The 12893-nt window shown below is 37.5% G+C and overlaps 1 protein-coding gene across 1 annotated transcript; it reads right to left on the reverse strand.

Moving 5' to 3' along the window:
* Positions 1-6755: 6755 nt before the first annotated feature.
* Positions 6756-11905, reverse strand: LOC112769466 (probable fatty acyl-CoA reductase 4). Its single transcript, XM_072224739.1, has 10 exons — positions 11818-11905; positions 11639-11742; positions 11249-11451; positions 9536-9636; positions 8623-8818; positions 7894-8055; positions 7735-7816; positions 7205-7462; positions 7001-7062; positions 6756-6918 (listed from the first exon to the last, which is right to left on the reverse strand). The coding sequence occupies exons 1-10, from the start codon at positions 11903-11905 to the stop codon at positions 6756-6758; spliced, it is 1419 nt and encodes a 472-aa protein (XP_072080840.1).
* Between the last annotated feature and the right edge of the window lie 988 nt (positions 11906-12893).

Here is a 12893-nt window from a genome sequence, read left to right on the forward strand (position 1 = left end):
GCAAACAAAAAACCAAAAAGGAAGCTTTCAATGTGGCGAACATCCCGGACACAGCCGAACTTGATCCCAGAGAAGACCTGTGCGACAGGCCCACGCCAGCCGATGACCTCGAAAAGGTAACCATAGATGACAATGAAAATCATTATACTTACATAAGCTGTTCTCTCCTTTCAGGGACTAAACAATGAATCACCAATATACTTAGAGGCAATGCCGACCTCTTCGCATGGACCCCGCGGACATGCCGAGCATAGACCCGAACCTTATATGCCACAAGTTACAAATCGACCCCCGAGTCTGACCTATCGCACAAAAGAAACGAAATATGGGGGACGAGAAAAGAGCGGCCTGCCTAGAGGAGACACAGAAACTCCTACAAGCAGGATTCATAAAGGAACTACACTTCACAACATGGCTCTCAAACGTGGTAATGGTAAGAAAAGCATCAGGTAAATGGCGTATGTGTGTATATTTTACCAACTTAAACAAAGCTTGCCCTAAAGATGCCTACCCCTTCCCTTGTATTGATAAGTTAGTAGACAATGCATCAGGATATGATATTTTAAGTTTTCTAGACCCATATTCAGGCTACAACCAAAACTTAATGCACCCCGAAGATGAGAATAAAATAGCTTTCATTACTGAACTAAGAAATTATTGTTATAGAGTTACGCAGGTGCAACCTATCAACGGCTCATGGATAAGGTCTTTAGCAAGCAAATAGGGAGGAACCTGGAGGTTTACGTCGACGACATGGTTGTCAAGACAAATCAAAGTAATGACCACGGGGCGGACCTGGAAGAAATATTCAAACAAGTAAGACAACATAACATGAGGCTAAACCCTGAAAAGTGTGCCTTCGGGGTAAAGGGTGGCAAATTTCTCGGCTTTATGCTAACCTCCAGAGGAATCGAGGCAAATCCCAAAAAATGTGAGGCGATTATCAAGATGCGAAGTCCTCGGACAGTGAAGGAAGTGCAACAACTCAATGGGAGGCTAGCCGTACTATCCCGATTCTTGCCAGCAATAGCAACGCATTCACAACATTTTTTCAGCATACTCAAGAAGCAACAAAAATTTGATTGGAATACAGAATGCGAAACAGCCTTTCAAAAGCTAAAAACAATATTATCTTCTCCATCGATCTTACAGAAATTAAGTTCAGGTAAACCTATATTTCTTTATTTATCTATCTCATCTAATGCAATAAGCTCTGTCCTGGTAACAGAGAAAAAAGGGAAGCAGGAGCTAGTTTATTTTGTTAGCAAGACATTGCAGAATGCCGAGCTCCGATACCCACCGATGGAGAAGCTAGCCTATGCATTAGTAATTACAGCAAGGAGATTAAGACCCTACTTCCAAATCCACACAATTGTGGTCAAGACGAACCAGCCCCTGCGACAAATCCTCACAAGGCCCGAAGTCTTTGGGAGACTTATCAAATGGTCAATAGAGTTGTCCGAATTCGACGTACTCTACGAGCCCAGAACAGCTATCAAGGCACAGTTTTTAGCTGACTTCTTAGCTGAACTGGCAGATCAATCCGAGCGTTGTTACAACTGGGAGTTATACATCGATGGTGCCGCAAATACAGAGGGATCAGGAGCTGGGGTACTATTGACCAACAAAGATGACCTACAGACCGAGCAATCAATACGCTTTAATTTCCAAACGAGCAATAATCAAGCTGAGTATGAAGCACTACTCGCAGGATTAAGGTTGGCTCAGTCCTTGAATATCACCAACTTACAGGTATACTGCGACTCCCAACTCATTGTTCAGTAGGTAACATGACAGTTTCAGGTAAAAGACCCATTATTATAAAAATATCATTCAATGGTAAAAGACCTTATATCCCAATTTCATTCATTCAAGATCACACACGTAGCTCGGGAGCAAAGCACCCGAGCAGACGCACTATCAAAACTGGCAACAACCAGAAAAATAATGATTGAATCTGTTATATCTCAACTAACTCTTGCTGAGCCGAGCTTTAGCAGCAAGACCATTCTATCTATATCACAGGGACATGACTGGAGGACAGCTTACAAATAATACCTACAAACAGGGAAAGTACCAGTAGAAATAACGGACCATAAAGCATTCAGAAGATGAGCCGCATCTTTCACACTGATTGGGAATGACCTATACAAGAGAGGGTTCTCCCAGCCACTTTTGCGATGCCTAAACAACGAGGAAGGTAAGGTCGTCATGAACGAGGTCCATGAAGGAGTATGCGACAACCAAATCAGAGGAATCAGCCTAGCTTCGAAGATAGCTCAGGCCGGCTACTACTGGCCCACGATGAAACAAGATTGCATCAACAAGGTTAGGAGATGTGACAATTGCCAAAAGCACTCCCCAACAATACACAATCCATCCGAGCTCCTTCACACCTTGGAGGTAAGTTGGCCATTCTACGAATGGGGGCTCGACATCCTCGGACCATTCCCGAGAGCCCCCGGACAGGTAAAATACTTGCTTGTAGCAATCGATTATTTCTCAAAATGGATTGAAGCCGTACCTTTAGCAAAAATTGGGGCTGAAAAGGTCAAGTCGTTTATTTAGAAAAATATTATCTGTCGTTTTGGATTACCGCATGCTATAATCACTGACAACGGCCAGCAATTTACCGACCAAAGCTTAGCAGAATTCTTGCAGGGTAAAACACCATTTCTCATCAGTAGAGCATCCATAGACAAACGGACTCGCCGAGGCCGCTAATAAAGTCATCCTTAATGCACTAAAGAAAAAGCTAGGGGACGCCAAAGGAGAATGGGCCAACCTTATTCCTGAGATATTGTGGAGTTATAATACTACAAAACAATCAACAGCCTAGGAGACACCTTTCAAATTGGTCTACGGAGCAGACGCCATGATCCCAGTTGAGATCGCCATAACATCTAGATGTGTCGAGTATACGACAACAACCAAGAATAACAACATAAGACAACTAGAGCTTGACACAATAGACGAAGACAGAAATAGAGCAGAAATGAAACAAAAGGCAATGCAAGCAATAATACAAAGAAAATACAACAAGCACGTGAAACCAAGGTCATTTGCTGAAGAAGACCTCGTCCTCCGACGAACAGAAGAGGCAAGGAAACAACAATCACATGGCAAGTTAGCCACAACGTGGGAAGGACCATACATGGTCGCAAAGATAATAGGAAAAGGGGCATACACCCTTCAAACTTTACAAGGCAAAAGTGTCCCTGGTATTTGGAATGTATCATCGTTAAAAAGTTATTTACTTTAAAATGATATAGGCATGGGGACTAGGGGAGACACTATTTTTCCTACTCACAAGGTTTTTCCCACCCTAGGTTTTACTTGGAGAGGTTTTAATGAGGTCCCCCACCCCTTATCATTTTCATGTATTTACGGTCTAATCTACAAACAATAAATGCAAATATTATATCTCTTATCTGCAAATCCAATTGTCTAACAGCATATATATACAAAACACAAACCCAACATGGGTTAAACGCATAAGCCGTTCAAATGAGTTCCATGGAACAAAACCATACCAAAAGCAATCTACAAATATAATTCAAAAATTCAAAAGACAAACAAACATATGAGCTAATTCGCTCCCTTATCAACCGAAACACTCTCATCTTGATCCTCGGCTAAAGTCTCATCATCCATAAGTCAACCACTGCTGACAATCTTTGTCACATCCAGACGACTAATGTCGGCATCAGGAGCAACAACGCCAACCTGAGCCACAGCTCGGTCAAAGCCCATCGTAAAAGCTGATAACACCTCCTCCTCCAACTCAGGTATTCTAGCCTTCAATCTCTCATTCTCAGCAACACTAGCTTCCAAGTCCCCTCTAATTTACTGGTCTCGGCCTTGGAATCCTTAACCTTCTCCTTCAAACTCCTAACCTCAGCTCTCGACCTTTCCAGATGGGAGTCTTTTTCCTGCAGAAACTCTTTGAGCTTCTTAATAGCAGCATTGTTGTCTCCCTCCAAGATGGTGTCAAGTTTGGATGTTCGACCAATAGAGAGTAGACGAGTACCAATAACCTACAAAGCGAAGAAGCAACAATCATAATTCACAAAACCCCCAACACTAATAGCGTGTAACACAACACAACACACAACACCAATCTTTCCAGCCTCGTGAATAGTTTTCACATCGGCATCTACTTGAGCAACCTCATCCGCAACGGCCATAAAAGGGACCAAATAGAATTCTTCGGCCCATCCTTATACCCATGCAGAACCACCTGGCTTTGGTGGGCAGCAGTAATCTCTTCCGCTGTAAAGGTAGCATCATCCTCTTTCGAGTCGGTTAAGTCCACAACCCTGGATGATCCACCATTGCTTTTTCTTTTCAACGGCACCTCCTGATTTACAATAACCTCACTTTCCTTCGTCACATTCGTCGATGACCCCTCTTTTTCCTTTTTTTTAGCCTTCGAAACGAAAGCCTTTAGGTTTGCAGTAGTCAGAGTGGGAGCCTTCTCACTTGAAAAAAAAAACACATTCATCAAACAGAATCCCCATAAAACAACCCATCAAAAATAGCAATAACCCCAGTTACCTAAATACTCATTTAAAGTCTCAGTATCACCTTCAAGCCTCAGCAAAGAAGGAACCGATAAAAGATCAGACGAAGATAAAGCAGACATCAAAAACCCAATAACATAGTCTTCACTACCTACTCTATCCTCACACTCCAGAATTTGTTTCGGCTCAGGAGACCAGAAAACAGGGAATCTCTCCTCCATTATCGAATCAAGGAAAAATGGATAAAAATTCTCAGATACTACAACTTTCACAAACATTTCTTTAAAGTCCTTAAAGGAGGACTTATACAGACTAAACACAGCACGGCCGGGGTGACTATTCAAATTCACCCAACCCCCTTTCTACACACCCTTTGCTTGAAATAGGGAAAAGAAGACTCCAAGAGAGGGGTAGCACCCCAAGTGCTCCATCAAGCACTCATCAAATGCATGGACAAAAGCCCACGAGTTAGGATAAAGTTGTGTAGAAGCACAATTCAACAAAGACAAAATACCACACTGAAAGTCTGAAAAAGGGAACCGAATCCCTAACTCAGCTAACATGCAGGTATAAACATAAAAATAAGCCCAATCAGACCTTTTTTCACATACCCTATCCTCCTTTCCACATGGTAAAAACCTAACTTCCAAGTCCTCACCACCCCTCACCCACCTGGACTCACTTAACTGAGAAACCATCTCAACAGTACTGGAAATTGAAACACGAGACCTAACGTCACTGTCAACCCAATTGTACAGATCATTTTCGTCAACCACAGCCACATTCTCTTTCCCCATAACCAGAAAATACAAAGAAACAAGGAGGAACAAGAAGAAAACAAAAGCACTTACCTTTTTTACTAATCCTTTTTCACAACACAAAAGATCACAAGAAGCCAAACGGTCAGCAGACAAGGAGTTACTAGGACACACAACCCCACGAAGCCTCTCCACCTCCCATTTACTACACAAATTTCGTACAAAACCTTACTTCCCGCTAAAAAAAAAAAAAAAAGAAGCGGGACCCAAACTCCAAAACCCATTAAACAAACCCAACGAAAGCCCAGCAGCAGAGACACGTTGAGCTTGGGGGCTTCACCAATAACAAAATCACCTCCAGTATCAAACTACTAATGACGGAGGATATAGAAGCTCAACATGTCCTCCATGCCGAGCTTGGGGGCTGTGTACCATACCGATATCCTCGGCCAATAACAAAGCAACCGAGAAAGACTCAACCATCCGAGCGAACCTCCATCACCGAGAATCTCGTAACACTAATACTCGTAACCTAACTTATATCCAAAATCCCTAAAAAACATATCACTACTCAAATGGAAACTCAACGGATATTCTCCAAATACCATCCATAAAGGGACGACCAAACCTCATCAGAAGGGGCGAAAATAAAGGACGAAAAACAAATACTTCGAACCCAATACAACATCAATCTGTTTCCGTAATTTTATAGCTCCCATTCTATCATTATTATATCCATAGCTGACTTGGGCGTCGGATTCCCTTTTGTAGGTTCCACGCCGAGGATCCGGTTCCACTGGGAAGAGCTTCCGAGTTGCTGATTGGTCCACACTGGTGTTATATCTCGGAAACGTATCCTTTCACAGAACATGTTTTATTTTTTAATAATTTAATCTCATTGATGTAATTATATCTAAAGCGAAAAAATTGATAAAGTAAAAGGTTAATCACCATTTATTTTGTAACTTCTATGAAATATATGTTCTACTATTTTAATTTAAAAGTGACTAATTTTCCACTTTATCACTTTACCAAATATTAAAAGATTTCCTTTTTTTTTTTATTTTAATTCCAAACATAGTTTTTTTTTCCAATAGGATGAGTTGGATAATCCCTAACCTTAAGCATCTCACATCACAATGTTGATGTACACTACACATTCACACACCAAATACTAAGGATTCACATCCACTATTGGCTTCGGTTAAATCTCGAACTTAGATGCACATAATGCAAAACAAAGATCATCATTACCACAAGACTAAGATCTTGCGTGACAAACATATATAGTTTCATACTTTGATTTCCAATTCTATTTTCTTCATACTACTGCCACTACAAACATACAAAAAGGGCGTAACTAGCAATCTGAAATAACACTATGGCAATTCGAAATTTCTAATGCAATTCCTGCAGACATCTAATCATTCTTATGCGATCCCAACCAAGCTAAGGGACTAGTGTTGTTGTAAGGTTACATCTTAGGTTGCATACTGTACTTGACTAGACCTGGAAAATGAACATTCATCAGGTAGTCCTTCCAATCAATGCTCTTGGGATCCAAGTTAAATTCCCTTTCAACACTGCCAACTCCCTTTATTGCCATCCGCAGCTTCTCCGTGTTCTTATCATCAAACCTGTTACAAATAAATTAAAATTATTTCATTTTATATATACATCAATAACATAATCAATTACATATCGTACTGGGGTACGTACACGCCCTCGAAGTCGCGAAAATAAGGACGATAAAGGTTAATTATCCTCTTCAATCTTGATATCTTTACACCATCACAATCAAGGGGAAAATATATTATTAGTTAAAACATAGAATAAAAATTCAACGTTAATTAAGAATTATATATATAAAAAATAGTTCCATTATATACAAATTATGATAACTTAATTTATTTGAGCCAATACCTTGTGTTGGGGAAATTCATGATCCTCCGTATAATTGGGGTTGAATGTAAATTTTTCATACAAAGCACTGGACTTTGCATAATTTTTTAGCCATGGATTTTTTGTAATATAAAGATGCATTATATCTTGAAGATCCGAAGATTTAATTGGATTTCTTAACGAAGTGCCAATATGGTAGATCAAATTGTTCGAAGAATTATTCTTAGAATGAACCAATAGTGCTATGATCATCGAATTTGCCACCATGTCTACTGGTATCTGCATCATCATTTCAATTCCACAATTTGATATTTTTTATTATATAAATATTAATCAAGTGAGAGAAGAAAAATGAAGCATAATTAAGAGATCAGAAACCTATCTACTTTAATTCAAACATCAAACTAATAACATACTCCAAACACAATAATTATAAGATAGAAATTAAACTAGCTTCACATCTTCATACACTATTATTTTTGTGTGATATTTAAACAAATGGATAAAAAGAATTCAAAGTTAAAATAGTTTATTTGAAGAGTCATACTCACCAGGTCCAGAATTATCTCTGGATTACCAACAAAACTAGTTATTGCTCCTTTGAAATACTCGACAAACACAAAGTCTATAGTTCTGTAATCACAAAAATATATCATCATTTAGCTTAGTCACTCAAATATATATAGGAATTAAATTAAGTAACTATTTACCTAACACCTTCAATCCAACCCTCAAAGGGTTCTGAATGAGTACCGATTATAGCAGTAGGGCGTGTGATGATCAATGGTATATTTCCCTTCGTGCTCGTCACAACCATTTCTCCCATTGCTTTTGTAAATGCATACGTATCTTGCCACCCATGCAAATTTGCCCTAAAATATTTATAAACTTAACCAGAAAATTAGGGGGCTATAAAGGAATAAATAACGCTATGGATTATCAATACAATCACTGCATACGGAAATCAAATTTTTACGACTTGTAAATTTTTCTTGGATAAATTTCATACGCAATGTTACCCATAAAATTTATTCAAGAAATATATATATAAAAGAAATTAAGTAGATCTAACTTTGGACAAAAGTTAGCTCAAAAAATAAAGATGGTGTTATATTATACTTTTTCGAATCAATTAAATTCGATTTACACTTTTTCAATATAAATCGAATCAACTAGATTTAATTTACATATATATGTTGTATTAATAATAAATCGAATCTAGTTGATTCGATTTACTACTGTTATAACATATATTGATATACATGCTAAATTGAATATAATTGATTCGATTTACATAGAATCATTTAGGATATATTTGTAATAAAAATCAAATAAAACATTGACATAATTTTGAGATTGAAATGATTTATTAGTGTGTTTTACCTTTTATATATATATATATATATATATATATATATATATGCGCGCGCACAATTTACCTTGTTGTTCCAAGTTCTTTCATCATTGAGGTGATTGTTTTTTCATTTGCATTCCGTGTTTGGATATCACTCAATTTTTCCTCAATCAACTGCTTTTCTAAGCTAATGTCCAATTTTGAAGAAGTTTTTATTGTTTGACCCATACGGAATGGTTCTTCAGGTATTAGTCCTTTTGCCTTATTCCCACAAACATAAGCTTAATAAATCGAAAAATAAAAATTTGTCAAATAGATTTTTTTAGTCTTGAACAAAAGTAGTTGTAAAATTAAGATTCTGTGCAAAGTCATTTTGTATTGAATTCGAAAATTCCGTATCATTAGAACTAGCACACTTAAAAACATTTAGTTTTATCTTTTTTAAGTATTATTAGAATTTCATAACTACCATAATCATAGTGACTAGGCCAGGTACGACAACCATCATAGAGTTAGCTTTACAAATAAAACACTATAAAAATAATCTTGATTTTAGATTTTACTAATAAATATATGATACAAACTAAAAAAAAATTATACTTTTATATTTTATTATGTATCTCGTTACATTAGCAAACATACTCACAAATTTATATTTTTAAAAGAACACTTTCATATTATAGAAACTAAAAGAATATAAAAGAAATATATTTTTTCTCGTAAAAGTCGAGTCATTATTTAAATATACTCATAAAAATTGTTTTTAGCCATTTTCTTTTTTTCCCCTTTTGCACTAGTCTCATATTTACATGTAAATTAGAAACATGAAATTAAATTTAGGGTTTTTTAATTATTTTTTCTCCCCAAGTTCTAATGTTTTTTGTTGAAAATAACATTTTTGTTATGTGTTGTATGTAGGATTTCAACTAGCTAGCTAGTAGAGATCATATATATCGTGTATGTTATTACACATATTGATAAAGTTGAGATATACAAACCCGTAGATACGAAAAGAAAAACTTCGATTCTAGGACACATTTTAGCAAAGTTTATAGCGTTATAAGCTCCCATTGTATTGGTACCCATTGCAATATCATATCTGCAAAGATTAAACAACATAACAATAACCAACGAAATAAATACAACAGCTTATCTGTTTTTATTATATAAAAATTAATACTAAGTTATTTATCATGAAATAAGCTAATATTACATAATTATTTTTTTTTATCATGTCAACTATTTTAAATAGGTGATAATTATTAAAAAAAATTTATGATTATGTTTTGGGATAAGTATTGTTTTGGTCCCTTACGTTGAGGGTCGGAATCGAAACCGTCCCAAACGTAATTTCCGATTTAAAATCATACTTAACGTTTTTTTTCGTATTAAAATCGTCCTTTTAATTCTTTTTGGATAAAAATACCCTCACCACTACCAACACAATTACCTCCTCCACCAGCACCACCACCAGCACCACCACCAACACCAACACCAACAACCACAACCACAACCACAACCACAACCACCACCAACCACCAGCACCACCACCACCAAGACCACCGCCAAGAAAGCAGGAAACAACACCAAACAGAAACAGAAACAACACCAAACAAAAATAGAAAGCAAGAAAGTAGAAGCAAGGCGTGAGGCGGAGGCGGCGAGGCGTGAGGTGGCAGACGCAAGGCGGAGGCGGCGAGGCGTGAGGCGGACTCCAACGGCAGTGGCTCGCCGTCCCCCTCCCCCTTTCCCCTTCCCCCCACCCCCACCCCCACCCCCACCCCGCGTCCTTTCCCCCTTCCCCCTTCCCCCTTCGCGCCGCCGTCCCCCTCCCCCCTTTCCCCTTCCCCCTCCTCCTCCCCCTCTCCCCTTCCCCCCACCCCCACCCCACCCCGCGTCCTTTCCCCCTTCCTCCTTCGCCGCCGCCGTCCCCCTCCCCCCTTTCCCCTTCCCCCCACCCTGAACCCGCGTCCCTTTCATTTTCTTCCTCTTCTTCTCCGGCTTCTTCCACTTCCCCTCCTCCCTCTCTTCGCCGCCGGCGCCGTCCCCCCGCCGTCCCCCCATCCCCTTCCCCTTCCCCCTTCCCCTTCCCCCCTTCCCCCTTCGTATACCCTTTTCTTCCCCCTCCAACCAACGCGTTTTTTTTTATTTTATAATTTTTTTTATTATAGGGGTAGTTTAGGAATAAATTAAAAAAATTTATTAAAAAGGACGATTTTAAATTCAAATACGACTTTAAGGATGATTTTAAATCAAAATATACACCAGGACGGATTCGATTCCAACCCTCAACATGAGGGACCAAAACAATACTTATCCCTTATGTTTTTTTTAAAATGAAAAAATATATTCCTTTAATCAATACTCTTAATTAATTATATTTACTACATATCGTTGTGTATTTTAATTACAATAATGCAATGGCTAATGTAATTAACATCTCTCTATATTAAAATTGTAATAATAATAATAACAAACTTTTAATTATAAATAGTCAAATATAACTATACTAATTATCATAGAATTTATTTTGATATAATTCTTTAGTTCAAGAATGATATAAATTATTTTATAACTAATTATGAAATAAAAATTTATCTATTATTTTAATTATCTCTTACGATGATGTAAAAAAGTTTATAAATATTAGTTTTTTGAGCCTTACACGATTGTAAATCTAGTTAATTATTATTGCATAGCTTACTACCTACCTTTCATCAAATGTGACCGTTGCGGCAGAGTGCACTATGATTTCAATCTCCTCCAACATCTCTTTAACGAGGATTTGATCTTTGATTCCGAAATTGTGAAGAGAAACATCACCTGCAACTGCCACCACTTTCTCGGACAAAAAGGAGCTGAATTTTTCACCCCACTTTTCTCTTTGTATTTTGAACAATTCCTTCCCAAAAACCTATATATATCAATATAAATTTTGTCTAATTTTATTCCTATAATAGATCCATATAGTTAAAGATATATCTAATATAAAATAAGTTAGAATATATATTGAAAAGGTTAAGGAGTCGGTGTGTGTGTGTGTGTGCAAACTCAGTGTGCAATTGATCATGAAACAACTAAATTTAACAGAAAATGGCAACCTCAGTGTGCAAGCGTTGGAGAGCTACATCTGGATTTGATGCTCTGACAAGAAGGTATAACCTTTTTATGTTGGGTTGAACCCTCAGAATCTTCTCCACAAAGACTGTAAACAAAATTACAAGTTTAAAAAACCGCCATGAAAACGTTAATGAATGGATATAGATGCAGCGGTAATAACCTTTGGTTAAGAATCCAGTTGCACCAGTGACTAAAATGGTCTTTCCCTTGAAATACTCCTCAACACTATTACTTGTGAACTCTGCCATAGCTAATTGAAATAATAAATAGCTGTAGTAACTAGTAACTAACCGTATATGAAAACGCTTACTAAATTTTATGTAGTTTGGCTCTGTCAATAACTGCCACGGAATGCTCCTATATATATATAGCGAGAAAAAACTGATATGTGATATCAACCGTAATTTATCGGATTAAGAGTCAAGACTAATTAATGTTGATTTTAATTACAGTTATTAATTTTGGGCAGCATCTTATTGTTGCACGCAATAAATACAGCATCTTTTAATTAAACAGGATTCATTAACAATTTTATATATATGCAAACTGATTGTTTTATTACACGAGAACATTTGAATAAAATTATAATAATTAGTATGGTTCGCGTACAGTGTCAAATGAGTTAGAGCTATTGCATTGGTACCCGGATATAGTATTAAATGAGTAAGGATTCCTGCAGTTTCGTGAACGAACGAGGGTAAATAAACTAATTTACAAAGAAAAATATAAAGGTAAAGATCGGAGCAATATAAGGTTGAGATTTGGGACATGGAACATAAGCACTTTAATAGGAAAATCCATGGAGATGGTGGATACCATGACAAGGAGGAAATTAACATCATGTGCCTACAAGAAACAAAATGGGTTGATGCGAAAGTTAGGGAGTTGGATACTTTCGGGTTTAAACTTGGGTATACAAAAAAGGTGAAGAATAGGAATGAGATAGGTATTATCGTGGATAAGCAGTGGAAGAAGGACGTAGTGGATGTCAAGAGAGTAGGAGATCGAATCATCTCTATCAAATTTATAGTGGTAGGAGGTACTTTTCATGTGATTAGCGCCTATGCACCGCAAGTGGGTTTGGACGAGCAATACAAGATAAGGTTTTGGGAGAATTTAGAGAGTTTGGTCCAAGACACACTTTCGAGAGATAAGATTTTCTTAGGAGGATATTTAATTGGCCATGTTAGAAGAGAAATGACTGGATGTGGAAGTATTCATGGAGGCCATGATTTT

Source organism: Arachis hypogaea, chromosome 18 (assembly GCF_003086295.3).
Source record: "Arachis hypogaea cultivar Tifrunner chromosome 18, arahy.Tifrunner.gnm2.J5K5, whole genome shotgun sequence".
Lineage (NCBI taxonomy): Eukaryota > Viridiplantae > Streptophyta > Magnoliopsida > Fabales > Fabaceae > Arachis > Arachis hypogaea.

Bases quoted from the DNA above. Each gene is read 5' to 3' on its own strand.
- LOC112769466 (XM_072224739.1), bottom strand. From the start codon at position 11,905: ATGGCAGAGTTCACAAGTAATAGTGTTGAGGAGTATTTCAAGGGAAAG. The intron at 11,743-11,817 runs GTTATTACCGCT...TTTTGTTTACAG, and splicing joins AACTGGATTCTTAACCAAAG to TCTTTGTGGAGAAGATTCTG. The intron at 7,463-7,734 runs GTGAGTATGACT...ATGATGATGCAG, and splicing joins CAGAGATAATTCTGGACCTG to ATACCAGTAGACATGGTGGC.